The sequence below is a fragment of the Mastigoproctus giganteus genome, chromosome 2 (assembly GCF_048544385.1).
Source record: "Mastigoproctus giganteus isolate SK-2022 chromosome 2, ASM4854438v1, whole genome shotgun sequence".
Taxonomy (NCBI): Eukaryota; Metazoa; Arthropoda; class Arachnida; order Uropygi; family Thelyphonidae; genus Mastigoproctus; species Mastigoproctus giganteus.
Window position 1 is genome coordinate 192,879,772 of NC_143576.1, and position 17,695 is coordinate 192,897,466.

General features: G+C 36.8%; 1 protein-coding gene across 1 annotated transcript in view; it reads left to right on the forward strand.

Annotated features, from left to right (window-relative positions):
• The window catches only part of LOC150089868 (F-box/LRR-repeat protein 20), a 168,365-nt gene extending 151,380 nt beyond the window's left edge, over positions 1-16,985 (forward strand). Inside the window, exons 17-18 of the mRNA XM_090389682.1 lie at positions 5,974-6,186; positions 15,858-16,985. Of these exons, the coding sequence (XP_090245808.1) occupies positions 5,974-6,186; positions 15,858-15,965 (321 nt within the window). The 3' untranslated portion in view covers positions 15,966-16,985. The remainder of the gene's footprint in view (positions 1-5,973; positions 6,187-15,857) is intronic.
• Positions 16,986-17,695: the final 710 nt, after the last annotated feature.

Here is a 17,695-nt window from a genome sequence, read left to right on the forward strand (position 1 = left end):
TTTCAATTTATGCCACCACATGTGCATAGTATGAACAAGAGGAAGAATCCCATCAGCATGGAGTTTGATCAAGTCACTCAAAACCTTAAACACCCTAATAAGGTCACCTTGCAAGTGCCTAATGTCCAGACACTGCAATTTACAGAAGAACTGAAGCCTTTCTTGGTAAGAGCACCTCCTTTGTTCTCCTCACCAATCTCATTGCCCTTCTCTCTACCTATTCCAGCAGCTCTTCATTATTCCTAAAATGAGGGACTGCTAGACCTGTATGCAGTACTCAAGATGGCATATTCAGGGGTGGGCATAGGGGCATATACCCTCCCTTTACCAAAAATTTGAAATTAAAGAAAAAGAACACAGGAAGCATTCTAAAAAATAACTCGAGCCTGGTTGCCATGCCCCCCTCCCCCGACAATGATACCTGGATATGCCACTGACTCAAGATGTAGCCTAACCATTGCCTTATACAATGGGATAAACATCTCCTTATTCCTGTTAGCAAAATTACTATATATCATTGACAAAACCCCATGCACTGTCCTGGAAGTCTTTCTGCATTGCTCAGAGAACTTCATATCTAACTGCACAATTCACTCCAGGTCCTTTTCGTTTTCTACTACCCTAAGTGTGCTACTACATGGTTGGTATGTTACACTGGGATTACTGCTCCCCATATCTTGCATTTGTCATGGGTAAACTTCAATTGCCATTTCTCAGCCCATCTACCTAATTTTTATAGTTCTTGTTGCGGCAGCATACCTTCAGTATTGTTGTTAACACCCTGCGAACCTTTGTAGCATCTGAAAACTTAGGCATTAAGCCTGATATACCTTCTTCAATATCAACACTGGAGACTACTCCACTGTTGATATTGAAGAAGGTATATTAGTACCCGGGAGACTACTCCACTAATAACAGTAGTCCATATAGAGCAGTGTACATTGATTACCACTAGCAGCAACTTACCCTTAATTCCATACTGCTCCAATTTGTACAACAATATTTTTTATCTGCTGCAGTATCAAAAGCTTTCTTGAAATCAAAGTATGTGATATCCAAATTATTTTTTGCATCCAGTTTCTTTGTGACCACATCGTCGTAGTTTTCTTGGCACAGTATAACCGCAGTCGTTTTTGTGCCAGTAAAATCAAAACATAACCAAACCACATCGTAGTATCCAATCAAAATGGTTAGAAAAGATTTCCCCTTACCAAATCCATGCTGTGTCTAAACTATAACCGCAGTCTTGTCTAAATGATACTGCATTACTTTTTTAACCACTGACTCCATTATTTTCCCTGGAATGGAAGTTAACAGGTCTGTAATTACTCATTTCACCCTTTGATTCCCCCTTTGTGAATTGGGGATACATTCACACGTTGCCAGCCCATGGGGACCTACCCTGAATCCAATAATGCTCTCATAATTATGGCTAAGGGTTTGCTTACTTCCTCTGCTGCCTCCCCTAATATAATTGGATAGATTCCATTTATTCCAGTTGCCTTTCTTATGTATAACATCAACAATTTCTCTTCCACTTTCTTCTCTGTTATTACAAAATCATTTAGCTCCCTGTTAGTTTGATGGCCTCCACTTCTCTGCAGAATTCCTCATATGTAAAGATGCAAAATACTCATTTGGTTTGTCAGCTAACTGATCAGGATCACCAATGCTTGAACCATTGATATCAAATGGCCCGATCTGATTCATCCTCTTCCTTCTGGAGTTTACATAAGTAGAGAAGTCTTAGCTGTTTTTCTTTGCATCCTTTGCCAAAGATTTCTCGTAATCTGCCTTCGCTTGCCTAACTTCCGTTGTTACTTGATTGCAGTAACAGTAGAAGATAATTTATATGCATCCCATGCACTTTTCTTCTCTGCCACGAGTCTCATTAGTTCAAGGTTTAGTCATTTGTGCCTAAACCTTGAACAGTATTTCTTAGTTGGTCTGGAGAGCCTAGTAGCTCCCATGATTAATTCCTTGAATGCTTCCCATTTGTAATTTTCTGTTGGTAACATCATCAGTTAGTCCCACTGTATGGAATTTAAAAACTGTCTGAGACCACTGTAATCACATTTACAAAAGCAAAAACCCATCCCTCTACTCCTGATGGTAGTTACACCTTTAGGTAAATCCCATATCAGTATGCTGTGATCACTACCACCTAGTGGTTCATTTATCTGCAGATTCTTAATGCATGAATAATCATTGCTGATAATCAGATCAAGAGTATTACTCCCTCTGGTTGCCTCTTGAACTTGCTGCTGTAGAAAGCAGTCATCCAATAAATCCACAAAGGTCTTGCTAGTGTGTGAGTCACTGACCCACAAATTCAATCAATATTTGAAAAGTTAAAATTGCCCATTATAGGACATTCTGATTTACTGGCCCACTCTGTTTCTTTGTACAGTTGTTCGTTGTACTCATCAGATTGATTAGGCCTATAAACACACTCCTACTCTCATTTTTGCTTTCCCAGTGCTTATGTCACACCAAACTGACTGAACATCGCACTGGCCACCTGTGTCAACTCGATGCACTGCCTTAGTTTTTCTGTTTCTTAACTAACAGCATAATCCCTCCTCCCTTCCTATCATGTTTGTCCTTTCTGTACACATTGTACTCCCCATATTCAAATTCTGCATTCGGTATATCTGTGATACCACCTCTGATATCTCGATGCCTTGACCAGCACTTCAAATTCATCAAATTTATTTACTATGTTGCTAGCATTGGTGTACATGCAAGTATATATGCACCTGTTCGTATTCTTAGTTACCCTTATACAGCCCATGTATTTACTTGTTCCATGATGTCTCCCAGCAGTCCTTGAAATCCCTGTTACCTTGCTTTTCAGGCTGTTACTTATTCCAGTAGAAGCAATGTAAGATGCACTTTTACCTGTGCCTGCAGCTATTGTTATTCTATTAGGCTATATATCCCCCAAGCTAGCAGTTTGCTGACCCACTTAACACTGCCTCAATAGCATCATCAAATATTCTTGCATCCTTTCTAAGTGTATCCCATTCCTATAAAAACAGTCTCTCCTGTTAACAAGCACAGACAATGCCGAGAAAAATTTTACCCCACGAGCCTTGCACAATCTCTCCAGGGCTGAATTGATTTACAAGGCTCTCCTCATATACTCCCTCTTATGTCTGGGCAAAAGTGCAGACACTTTCAAATTTAACCCTAACTCGTTACTTTTTTAAACATTGACCTGAACTTGTTAATAAGTCCACAGATCTCCTACTCTTAATGCCATTAGTGCCAAAGTGTACAACAGTATCACCTTTTGTGCCCGTAAAATATGATATCTGCTCTACAGAGGTGTCAACTTTTGCCCGTGGCAAACATACCCTGTCCTATTCCACCTATCCTTTTTGTACAATATATTTCCCAATTCCCCGACAATAGTCACTAATGACAACTAGCTCCTGTGGAACCCAGTACATTCTGCCTTGGGGGTTACCATTCAGTTTAAGACATAAGTTCCTGTTATCTACATTACTGTTCAAGCCACAAGGAAAAGACTCACCAAAGCAGGCCATAACTTGTGGCCATTTTCTAATTTCCAATTTCCTGAATTCAGTACTATATAATTTTACCTTGTCAATATTCAAATTCTAAATTTTCCACAAATAATTGAGAGCAGTTAAATTAGCTGTGATGATAAATTTTATTGCTACATCCTAGGTAGTGAAGTATTATCTTTTTAATAAAGTTGTGTGTGATTATATACACTGCCCTATAATTAATATCCAGACACCCTTTAGACAAAAGAATGCAGGTGTCTGGATATTAATATTATGTTATTTAATATTTTGTGCTGAAACCTTTTGCTTTTATGACATCCTTTGCTCTTCACAGTATACTCTCATCCAGCTTTTTATAAATGTCAGGTGATATGTTCCTACACTCAGCCTTTAACGCAGCCACCAGTTTGGCCTTGTTCTTTGGTTGATCTCAATGTGCACGTACCCAACAATCCAGTATATCCCACAAAGATGCTTGATAGGGTTCAGATCAGAGTGCTTTTCCATACCCATCTCCTCATACCACTCTATTATGACCAATGCAGTATGGCATGGCAATTTGTCTTGCTGATACAGGTATGGGTCTTCCTCGAAGTATTGCCATAACGTTGGAAGTGCATAATTGTCCAGGATGTTCCTGGTATTGCATAGCATTCATGGTTTTGTCGATAACGACTAATGGGCCCAAGCAAAACCATGAAAAGCAGCTCATACCATGACACTGCCTCCACCAAACTTCATTGTTGGGAGATTACAATTAGGAAGAAACTGTTCCCCTGGCAAATGCTACACCCTGGAACAGCCATCAGACTGGTAGAATGCAAACCTCGACTTGTTTGTCCTTAGGACTGTTTTCCACCACTCTACAGTTCGGGATTCATGCTCATTACACCATGTTAACTGGCATCTGGCATTTGTTGAGGTGATCAGTGGTTTGTGAATAGCTGCACAACCGTTGTAACCCATATCATGGAGTGTCCATATCTAGCGCTGAAATTAGTCCCAATACTCTCACAAAGGTTTTGTTTGACTTGAGACAATGGCAAATTATGATTTGCGTGCACAATTCTGGAGTTTACCAGGCGATTTTTTTGGCAGACTCAGTCACATTCCTCCTCCATTTTCACATGACATCACTAACTGTTGACCTAGGGATCCCCAGAGTGACTGCAATGTCTCATACAGAATGCTTGCGCCGACCGGGCTAGCCGAGTGGGTAAAGTACCTGCCCGGCAACCCAAAGGTCGCGGGTTCGATTCCCGCCTCGGGCTTGGATCAAAGTACTGCAAAAACCTTGGGAGGTGCAATATGGCCACAGAAGCCGATGCGCCAACAACTACCAAATCAAAAAAAAAAAAAAAACAGAATGCTTGCTTATGTGCATCCTACTATTATTCCACATTGGAAGTCTGTTAACTATGTTGAACATGTCATCTTGCATGTTCACTTTTGTAATTGTCTGTTCGAAGCCCAGTGTGCATATTTATAGCAGGTTCTGCGATACATCGTATGCATTGGACCTGCTTCCCCATCCATGGAGGGGTGTCTGTTTAAGTTATATCTTATATTGTGAATACCTAATGGCAACTTGTTGTGAAGGTATTCACAATATGAGATATAACTTAAACAATGCCGCCTTTGCAAAATTTTGCTAATTCAGAGTTTAGCTGTGTACTAATGTGATGCATTTGCACTAACTTGTATGTAGTCTAATTCTCTTGCAGCCTGAGGCATAAGCCCTTAATGCATCTTAGTCTTAATTCATTTTATACACCATCAGACATCTCTCATATTGTGGAGTTATACTTCATAACCATTTTGCCATCATTACATCCTGGTATACATCATTACCATCCTGGCCCTTCTTCGGTGGGTGGGTGGGTACCCATCCACCGAAGTAGGGCCAAATAGCCCTGAAACAGTGCCGTCTGGGTGGCGATATCCGCTGAGAATAAGTAACAACAGTCTTTTCCTTTGGTGAAGCAGTACTTATTCGAAGTAGTGCAATATCATGGCAACTCATTGTGAAGGTATTCACAATATGAGATATAACTTAAATGATGCCACCTTTGTAAAAATTTGCTAATTCAGAGTTTAGCTGTGTACTGATATTGATGCATTTGCACTAACTTCTACGTACTCTGATTATCTTGCAGCCTGAGGCATAAGTCCTTAATGCATCTTAGTCTTATATCATATTGACTTAACCAGGGAAAGTTGATTATATGTGATATATTTTTATAATATTCATGCTGATGAGTAGCTTATAGCTTATAGTGCAGTGAACTATCCAATGAATATTGGATAGTTCACTGCACTATACCAGGATGTAATTTTTGCTCAATATTTGCAAAAACTAAATTGCTCTGAGTCAACTTTTTTTAATCTTAATTTTCATATTCAATGAAGTGTGCTTAGCCCTTATTTCTCTTTTCAGAGTTTGTCCCACTGTGAACTGATTACAGATGAAGGTATTCGTCACCTTGGTACAAGTGCCTGTTCCTCAGAACATCTCAGTGTGCTGGAGTTGGATAATTGTCCTCTCATCACTGATGCTTCCCTAGATCACTTGATTACATGTCACAGTTTACAGCGTATTGAATTATATGACTGTCAGCTTATCACAAGATCAGGCATTCGTAGACTTCGGGTAAATATTTTATTGGTGAACAGCTTTGCTTGAAAGTGATTAAACTTAATCTGTTATTGATTATACTGGCCAAAAAATAAAATAAAATAAAATAAATTTTTCATTTCTCCATTATGAAAATTTGCGTATTATAAAGGAAATTTAGCTGCTGATTCCAAAAATATCAAAATTATGTTTCTATCACATCTACAGTGAAAGATACTGAAATTTTATTAACTTAATAAACAACCAATTTTAAATATCAATATGTATATCTTAAAAATGATTCTTATTCATTTTTAAAATACTTTACCCAGACACAAGATACTGTACATATTTTGACCTTCGAAATGATTGCCATTCAAAGTTTTTCTTTATAGTCCATTTTGCTTTCCCTCTTAAATCACCAGTAATCTCCTATCGTGACAGTATCTCAGCAACCTTGGTACCATTTTTCCATCATGGATATAATTTGACAAAAATGTTACCCATAATCATCACTTACATCTCCTATTTGAGTGAAAAATCTGAAATGGGAATGAAGAAAATGAATTTTCGAAAACATTATTCTGCAACCCTTATCTCTATAACACTGAAGTAAAGTTGACACCAAAGGTTCATAATTACCTTTTGAGAAATCTATCAACAGCTGTTTTAAATTCCAAACTTCTAGTTCAATAGTTTTGTTTCATATTCATTATCTTTGAGGCATTTCTTTATTTTGAGGTCTAATGAAAATTCCCTCTTTAGTTTTTCATCTATTAAGGGAAATGCTGCCATTAACAGATGCAAAGATTCCACTTCCTTCTTTATCCAGAGCCTTAACAAAATTCATTAATCCAAGCTTTATATATTATTAATCCAAACGGTAGTTGTTTCAACCAATGGTAAAAATTCCTCCCACTTTTCCCACTGCTGCACAATATAATGTTTTTCTGATTTGCAGTTATTGCACTAACATAGAAAACAATATTTTCTTTTCTACACTCTATCTTGGACATACTTTTGTATGTTTCTTTCAAGTCAGCAGCATAATTAGGGGAAGTAATGAGAATGCATTTCCATTGTGCAGGGCAACTGCTTTTAAATTTTATTTTGGGGCATCAGTAAATATATGCCATTCATTAGGATTGTTTGATGTGCAGTTCGTTCAGAAGACCACTAATATCTTTACAGAAACATATCATCTTCCATACTGAAATATTTTGAAAATATTCGGATGTTTTCGATATACATTCAGTCCTCGAATAACACGTGTTTACACAACATGAATTTCAATCGTACACGATTCATAAATAGGGGAACGATATCTTATATAACACGAACCGAATTCGCTTATGTGCGATTCGCTTTGTGTTTACAAGAAATGGCAGTCAAATGCAGAATCACCTCAACCGAACGCAGCACGATAGGAATGAAGAGAAGATTCTGAAATTGTATTTATGTTTTTTATATCAGTGAAGGGGAAACACATTTCACCATAATAACATAAAAAGCAACACAATTCCAGCTATCGGTATAATCGCAAATGCAATTAGATCCAGTTTACTACCAGTTTATAACAGATTCCACTAGCAGAAATGCAACTGGAAATTGTTTTTATTGTTTTATGGTAGTAACCCCTAGAAACGTGCTTTAGTAAAATGTGAGGTGTTAATCTCTGCCTTTACGGTGTTGTTTATTCAGTTGCTGCATGTGTGCAGCTTTGTTTATGTGTATCAAGCGTGCCTCCTCGTTTTGTAATTGTGCTTTATTCCCTAAAAATGATTAAAATACTTAAAAGGTAAGAAAAGGAAGCATCCTGGTGAAGACACTGCAGATTCACAGAGAAAAACAAAAGCAATATCGATAAACAGAGGCGGACTGGGTCAAAAATTCTTACCTGGGAAAATTTATAGTGGCCTCATACTATGGTTTATGGCCAAAATCACACCGGCCTCCGGGGTTTCTTGGTAAGGCTTATGGCCAGTCGGCCTCTGTCGATAGAGAAAAAAATATGAAATTGTGAAACGCTTTGAGCAAAATGAAAGACCATGTGATATTGCACGTGCTACAGGCCTAAATGAGGCAACGCCGAGAATTACAAAGAATGCAGAGAAAATAAAAACAACTTCCATAGCAGGAACAACTCAAAGTGTAATTAAAATCCATTAGATTAAGACACAAAGAATTGGAAGAGATGGAACGGCTGTCATCTGTTTGGATAGAAAATCAAACAAAAAACAAGTTTGCTTACGATAGAAGCAAAAGCATTAGCAATATTTTATTATGTAATAGTCGTAATAAAATATGTAATGTATTTTATTACGATTATTTATTGTGTTTGGTAATGTTTTGGTTACAAATGTGTGTTCAATCTTGGGTGGTCGGCACCTAACCCTATTTTTCCCATAGGGCCTGTTGTTTATATTGCATGATTTTGCATTGCACGAGGGTTTCTAGGAACACAACTATCGTGCTATACGAGGACTGACTGTACTGTAATTTTAGTTCCTGCTTCAAGTAACTTACACTGTAACCTAGAACTAAGGTGTTCTGCTTGCATTTTAGATAAGTTTAAATCACAAAATTATTCTTGCTTAATTAAGTGTGGTGCATTATAATTTTATAGTTGATAGTCCACATCTGCTGAAATGGACTGTCTATCAAAGTCTAACAAAAGAATCCTTGCTATATTCATTGCTGCTTCCATTTTTTATGGATCTCGTATTGGCCAGTCTTCATTATGTAGAACAACTCTTCTTGCAGATGATACATTAGAATATTTGATGCTGTGCTTGCTTTTCTGGATATCTTTGATATTTTTGCCATGCAGAAATAGCAATGAATGTGATTGCATAGTTCTGATCACACCATAGGAACAGCAAAAGGCATATTTTTTACTTTCCCAGTTAGTTACATACAGCACATATGTGGAGCCCAAGTTTTGTCCTGATTACCAATCCTGCAACCAAAGTATAAAGAATATGCACATTGGGATTTTCTTCCTCTGAGTTTTTGTTGTAAACTGTCCACACATTAATAGAAATTGTCAAAGTGATTCAGACACTTCCTTTGCTTCTGCTAAAACATTTTAATAAATACAATGCTAAGCAAAACACCAAAGAAACAAAGAATATGCAATAGATATGCAGATAAACTGTACATGTACTTGCACTACAATTGATCTGTTTTTGTTACTGAAAAAGAGGTGGGAGGCAAACAGGTAAGGTTGAACACGTTAACACTAAACTTTACTGCCATCTATGAGCACATGCAAACATTATTTGCAGGCAATAAAACAGATCAGCATCCTAGCTGCTGCTGCCCTAAATTGTAGTAAGGCATATGTATTATGAAAAAACACAAAAACCTGTATAAGTAGAAATTATGATGTGTTGTGAAATTTTAAGGATTATCTTTAAAATCTATTCATAAAAACTCTGCAAGGAACTTATTTTTCCTAACTAAGCCATCGATTGATTTTGAAGTCATCTTGAGTATTACTTATTAATCATAAACAAAAATAGTTTTTACATAATATACCGAATTTTATTTTAACTTCATAGTGAGAATTCATGGTTTGTAGAGGGGAAAAATATGTTGATTGCAATGTGCTGACCCATAAGATCTTTCAAACATGCAAGAACAAATCACCATATTTAAAATAAAGAAAATTTTAAAATTTCTTTATTTTAAATTTTTTTTCAGTGTGAAATATGAAGTTTATCACATAACTTTTAAAATATTATGGCTCTTTGAGGTAAAGGACAGAGAGAGAGAGAGAGAGAGAGAGAGAGAGCGTGAGTGAGCTATACTTGGAAAGCAAGTTATAGAAACAGTTATAAGAATTTAATTTTATTCTAGCACATTCACTTAAATATTATAAACAAGGACCAAAAATTGCCACATTTTTAATTGTGGCCTGTTCTTTTTCCATAGTCACTATTTGTTTGTTTTCTAGATTGTTCAATGGAATTCGGGTTTATAGAATGAGTAATCAAGGTACTGAGAATTATAATTCATAGAACTAAGGATTCTTGTGCATCATTTCACTTTGAACTGATTAACAGTCTTCAGATAAAGGCACAACTAAGTGGCACTGACCACGTTGATGTGAGATTAATTTAAAGATGTAGCTACTGTCAAGTGTAATGGGAAGAGAATTCTGTTTTTGAAAAGTCTGCAGCGGTTTTAGTTTTAAATTCTTTTTAGAGAGACTAACTGATGTTAATAACTGCAAATTCTAAAAAAGGAAGTAAACATGGAAGATACTAAGCTTTACACCAACTAAGAGATATTGTTCAAGATCTAGACCTAAATGGATGTCAGATGAACTGATGAGACTAGTTGGCAGAGAGTAGAAATGTGTGAGATGATTATGAATTAGCTGGGGACATGGAAACTTACAGCGGGTAAAAACTAGTTTGCAGTCAGGTCACTAAGGGTATTAGGCAAGTTAAGGTAGATTATGAGAAATCCTTGGTTAAGAATGTAAAGAATTCTTTACCTATGCTAACACTAGAAGGAAAGGGATGAACCACTTTGACCTATTAGATATGTATGGCATAACTATTAATGATCCTGTTTAACTGAATGAATAAACATTATGAATAAACTGAGTGACAAACTGAATGAATAAACTGAGTGACAAACTGAATAAATATTTTGCAACTACATTCACACCTAAAAAGGTTTTTAGGGATGGGTATACTAGAACCATACCAAGTTATAACTGGGAGGTGAATGATTTTGTGATAACTGAGAGGAAAGTGGAAAAAAAATTGAAGTTAAGCCTAAATAAGGCATCTGAGGCTGACAGAATCTGTCCAGTCTGTCCAACAAAGGAGGTAAGCAAACTTGTGGCCATAATTATGAGAGCATCTTTGGATTTGGGGGTGAGGGGGATGTGAATTATCTCTCCGGTAGTAGTGAAGGATCATTTTCACAGGAATGAGTTATATGACAATCATAGCATGGATTTATTAAAGAAAAATCTTCTGACCAATCTGATCAACAACTCTGACATAGTCACAAAGGAACTGAATGCATAAAGTAATTTTAATGTCATATACGTACTTATATTTCTGTACACTTTTTGATACTGTTCTACATGAGAAACTGCTATACAAATTGGAGCAATGTGGCATTAGGGATAGGTTACTGCTATGGATAAAAGAATGCTTGAGTGACAAGAGACTGGATTATTAATAACTGTTGACCGTCTTGAACTAATTTTATTAGTAGAGTTCCTCATGGTTCAGTATTGGATCCCCTTACTGTTTTCAGAATTTATTAGCAATATTATTGAAGGCATAACACCACCAGTTAGCTAATAATATTAATGTTAGCAGGGTGGTTAATGACAGGATTGAGGGTATGCTAATGCAATTAGATTGCTCAGATTATAAACCTGAGGGGACATAAACTGAAATTGAGGAAAGACAGTTGTCGGATAGTTGTGCAGAAATTTGCCTTTAGCCAGCGGGTAGTTGATTGCTGGAACAAATTTCCATCTGTCGTTGTGGAAGTTGATAGCTTAAATAAATTCAAGGCAGAACTAGACAAACATTTGGAATGAATGGATGGGTGAAATGGGAAGGGGTTTTTTTTTTTTTTTTTTGGCTGATGCTGTATAAACCTTTCTTGCATCGTATGCCTATACTAATGCTAACACAACAAGAGCTAGAGAAATTAGGTAGATGGGCTAAGAAATGACAATTGATGTTTAAGATTAATAAATGCAAAGTACTACACCTAGGTAGAAGTAATACCAGAATTAGATACCAATTTAGTGGTAACATATTGGTATGCAACCTACAGTCAAAATGGGTTCCAATTCTGTCAGCAAAATCAAGAAGGTATGGTGACAGAAGGCTCAGGAACACCATTACTGGACAGTGGAGGATTGGGAAAATATTGCTTGGTCTAGTGAAGTTTTGAGTCCCACTGTTTCATTTTGATGGAAGGAGCAGAATAGATGAAAAGAGCATGAGTTTATAGACCCATCTTGCCAATTATCAACAATGCAGGCTGGTGGCAGTGGCATTCTTAATGGTATGGGGCATGTTTTTGCGGTGCTGGTGCACATTGGATCTTCTAGATGTTAGTGGAGCAACATTTCAATGCTACAGGTTATCTGGAAATTGTTTCCAACCAGACACATCCCTTTATGGTCACAGCTTATCCATCTGAGAATAGGTTCTTCTGACAGGTTAATGTGCCATGTCACAGGGGCAGAATTGAACATAACTGATTCCAGGAATGTGAGTGACTTTTCATCTTACTGTGATGGCCTTCTGGGTTACCACATCTCAATTCTGTTAAGCATCTGCTGGATGAATTGAACTGAATTGAATGAGCTCTTCACAACCAGTTTAGAGTAGAGATTTGCAACAACTGTGGGAAGCAGTTGAATCAACATGGACTGGCATCCCTGTGGCATGCTTTTCAGCTGAGCTCATTGAGTCCATGGCATCGTGAATCCAGGCTGTTCTGGAACTAAAGGGGACCTACTTATTTTTAAGGTAGGTGTAATTAACAGAGGGGGGCCACTCAGTGTATTATATGTACACAATATTTAGTACATCTGTTTCACTCACATGCAGTTTATTTTCAAAAATTGACTTCTTGTGAAATTGCTAAAGTTGATCAGGAGTATATAAGATTAAGCTTTAAGTCTGTGAATCAGATTTGTGATGACAAAAAAATTTTTGTTTGAGAAATTGAAACTTCTTAAAGATGTTCATCAGTCAGGAGATAACTCAGCTGAGATTATAATAAAACGATACCCATCCATACTTGCTAACTCCTCCAGTTTAGTTGAAAGTTTTCTAATAATATTGTCTTCCAGTTCGTATTTCCAGTATTTAGTGAAGTTTTTATTATTTTTCAAATACAGCCATTTGTTATTTTCAATTATGGACCAATTCATATGTACTTAAAAGTTGGCATTAGGTGTCTCTGCTCGTGTTTAGCATAACAGGCTGATCTGATATGTATTTGCATTAAGTTAAAAATTAACTTCTGATAATAAAAAAACAATCTGGATTTCTTATGTGGTATGGATAATAAAGATTTATCTTTTCATAAAATAAAATAAAATATTGTATAATAAATTATACAATATTTTATTTGGATAGCTTATAAAATAAAATAAGTTTTATAAATTAATATGAAAAAAATTGTATGTTAGTATCTTATGTAGTTTCTAAAATTTAATATTTTGTTGTTAGGTGGAAGAAGAATGAATATTCAGGAAGTTAAGCTCCATTCAATAATCAAATTTTTGACCGAGCAGATATGATAAATAAATCCATGAGATTGTATCACCCAGTTACGTTACTGTTGCAAGATTGTTGACAGTGTTTGAAAGAGGGTGGGAGTCGGTGTAGAATGATCTAAGGTCTGGTCAGCTGTCTAAAGCAATCAATCCTGAATCGGTTACCATTATTGAATGAAGAATTTTAGAAAACATAACAATTAAAGTGTCTAAACGTGAAAAAAGCACTTAACATTTCCCATAAAAGCATTTCAACATTAACACATGCACATTTGGGAATGTGCAAAGTCTGTGCAAGATGGGTTTCCAGAAACCTCTCCATTCGTGGCAGACATCAGAGGGTGGGGTTATCAAAAGAGAATTTAAAATTAGCTATTGCTAATACAGATAAATTTTTGTCCCATTTGGTGACTAATACTGAAACTAGCTACATTTTTATGAACCTGATTCCAAATTAGAAAGCAAGTGGAAACAAGGGATCTCCAACTCCAAAAAAAGTTTCAAACCCAACCCAAAAAGTGTTGGCTTCAACTTTCTGAAACACAAACGGATTGTTATTAATTGGATACATTGCACTTAAAACTGCAATAACAGGGAAATATTATGTTAGCCTTATGCCAAAGTTAAAAGCTACAGTTCAGAAAAAAAGACAAGTAAAGTTGGCTCATCGGGCTTTGCTTCTCATGACTATGAGCCTGTGTGCAAAGCCTGGGTTGCTTAGCCTAAAATTCATGAATGTGGATTTTAGAAATTACACCACCCTCCTGTACAGCCAGATCTAGTCCCATGTGATTTTTTTTTTTTTTTTTGTTTGTTTAAAATCAATTCTCACCTTTGTGACTCATTTTAAAGATGATGAATAGCTAAAAGAGCGGCTATAGAGGACTGGTTTGATTCCCAACCTAATGTTTTTATTTTTCATATTATTTATTTATTTTTTTGAATGATTAAACTCTTTTCAGATTAAATACAATAAGTGTGTTAAACTTCAGAGTGAATACATTACACACAATTTTGTACCTACACCAATATGCCAAAACATTGACCAGCGAGTCGTTATGCAAATCAAAGCAACTGCAGGTAAACTACGGCACGTGCGCAGGCCAGGACACAGTATAAAAAACACCTGATACTGAGCTCCATTAATTAGTGTTACTCTTGTTCTTCAGATGGGAAAGGCAGCAGACTTAAGCGAGTTTGACAAAGGCTAAATTGTAATGGCCAGACAACTGGGTCAGAGCATATCCGAAATGGCACGGCTGGTGGGATGCTTACAGTCAGCCCTGGTTAGTACCTACAGAAAGTGGTCCAAGGAGGGGAAAACTCATGAACCACCGGTGAGGTGTTAGACGACCACAGCTCATCAGTGCTCGAGGTAAGCGAAGGCTCTCCCGAATGGTACGTGGCAACAGAAGGGCGACTGTGACGCAACTCACCAGCAATTGGAATGCTGGTGACAGGAGTAATGTCTCAACACACAGTACATCGAACGCTGCTGAAAATGGGGCTACATAGCTGCAGACCGCTCCGAGTGCCCATGCTAAGCATTGAAACTGGACCTTGAGTGATTGGAAGAAGGTCATCTGGCCTGATGAATCATGTTTCACATGTCTGGCCCGATGAATCATGGCCGGGTATGTGTGCATCGTTTACCTGGGGAAGTGATGGTGCCTGGATGCACCCTGGGATGAAAACAAGCCAATGGCGGCGGTGTCATGCTTTGGGCACTGTTCTGCTGGGTTACCCTGGGTCCAGTCATCCATGTGCCGGGCACTCCGATGTCTACCACCTACCTAAACAGTGTTGCTGACCAGGTACACCCTTTCATGGCAACGGTCTTCCCCTCTGGCGGTGCTGTCTCTCAGCAGGATAACGTGCCATGCCACGCTGCCCGGATTGTTCGAGACTGGTTTGCGGAACATGAGGAAGACTTCCGGGTATTGCCCTGGCCTCCAAATTCCCCAGACATCAGTCCCATCGAGCATCTGTGGTTTGTGTTGGAACAGCAACTCCAATCTGCGGCATCTCAACCACAGAACTTACAGGAGTTAAAGGATCTGCTGGTTATGTGTTGCTACCAGATACCACAAGACATATTTAGAAATCTTGTAGTGTCCATTCCTTGCCGGGTATGAGCTGTTTTGGCTGCATGTGGAGGACCAACATCATATTAGGTAGGTGGTCATAATGTTTTGGCTCATCGGTGTATATCTTTTATACTCTAGTCACAGAACTTTATGATCACTCATATATTTGATTAATCAGAGAAAAATACTGTAATTTATTGCTGCATATTGCATAACAAGTATAAATAAGTTTAGCACTGGACCCTGTTTTACCGAGCTATGCTTTTTGTTTATTATGTTGTATTACTGTCACCCTTTATTATAAATTTTTAGGTAACTTTTTATTATTTTTATTTTTTTTATAGAGTCACCTGCCTGATCTGAAGGTGCATGCTTATTTTGCTCCTGTTACTCCTCCTCCATCTGCAGGAGGAGGCAGACCCCGGTATTGTAGATGTTGTGTTATCTTATGAAAGAAGAAGTTTACAAGCAGAACAAAACACAACTGACAGTTTTGTCTTAATAGCAAACAGTAGTCAGTTTGCCTGTGTCCCAAACTGCATTTCCCATCTCAGATCACTGACTTCCACTGACAGCAACATTATGGAGGAATTGTTCACCATCCCAGAACTCTGTCTACAGAAGTTTCCATTCCACCTTGCTGTTAATGCTTAAATAATCAGCATAAGAGACTGCTGATATGTAATTAAGCCTGAAACCAATCATATTTATTTTCAGGCCAATCTGCAATATTTTATAATTGTGTAAATTTTCATATTTTGCACAAAGGTATTTGTAACTTTTAATGTGGGATATTGTTATAAAAAGCATTAGTTGGCTTTATCATTGATAGATCTGCTACATCCTGTGATAGATTTAGACTTGCCAGTAACCTATATTGTATAACAGGGCAGGATCCTGTGTAACAAAGTTATAATATAATCATTCCCTCCCTCCTTCTCCACTCCACTCTTAATCTCCCTCCCTCTCCTTTCCATTTTTTGTACAGACTAGTGTAATGAGTTCTTATGATCAAAGGTTTGTATGGTTCAATGTTTACTTCAGATTATTTTGGCATGTTCATAACTTGGTATTTAATGTATATATTCCCAGTATATATGATCATAATTGGAAAGTTAAGTTCTTTGTGTTTAATCATAACTGTTGGCTGATTCCACTAAATAAATACCATCAAAACTGATTATATTCATATGAATATAATCAGTCAATTTATTTTTTTTTTTCAGTCTGTGTCATGTTTAGGGTATACTTTCCATCACCCCACTGGTCTTAAAATAAATTAAGTTTTGTATTCAGTAGGTAGTAGTTTATATGGGAAGTTTTAGCACAGGTATAATTGTGCTAATCTTAATGTTGTTACATCAGGTGCCCAGTTTCTTTTGGAGGTTCATCTTATATGATTAGGGCTAGTGGTATAAATAATTGAAGTCATAATCTTCAGTGGTGCTGTTATGTAAGATAATAATATAGAAACTGCTGAGCTTTTTGTATCATTTCTTCTCTGTGTAGACCAATGATGGATGGTAATAAATCCTGCTGTCCATTTTTTTTAAAAAAAAAGGTGTTCATTTTGTTATTATTTTAAAATACTTGTACTGATCATTAATTTAAAACAAGCTGACATTTACCATTATGTTGAAATTTGTTATATAATATTGACTAGATCAGTTATATTTGTTACCTTGAATACATAAGTAATGACAGTTCATTTCTTATGTACTCAAATGGAGAATATTAAGCTATTGGACAAAAAACAATCAGGTTCATTACCCTAAGTGAACTGCCAAAAAATTTTGGATGAGCTGGCAAGGCATCACGATCATGGAAATAGATGAACAGTAATTATTAAAAAAAAAAAAAAAAAAAAAAAAAAAACTTTGCAGCAATTCTAAGCTAAAAAAATTACTTAGGCAATGCTGAGATGATAACATGATCTGCATCTAAATTACAGATAGATAAATAGATTACTAAATGCATAAAAAATTGGGAGTAATTTTTACTATACAATAGTCTGCCTAGTCCCCATTAGAGTTACAGGCGAAATGTTTATATCAAATGAGGGATATATGTTGCATGAGATTTTCTTCTCTCTCGCTCTATGCAGAAAGATGAGTACATCAAAAGTTAGTGAATGAGGTGTAGTTTAGTTGGATTGTAGAGCATGTATTCAAATTAAATAGAA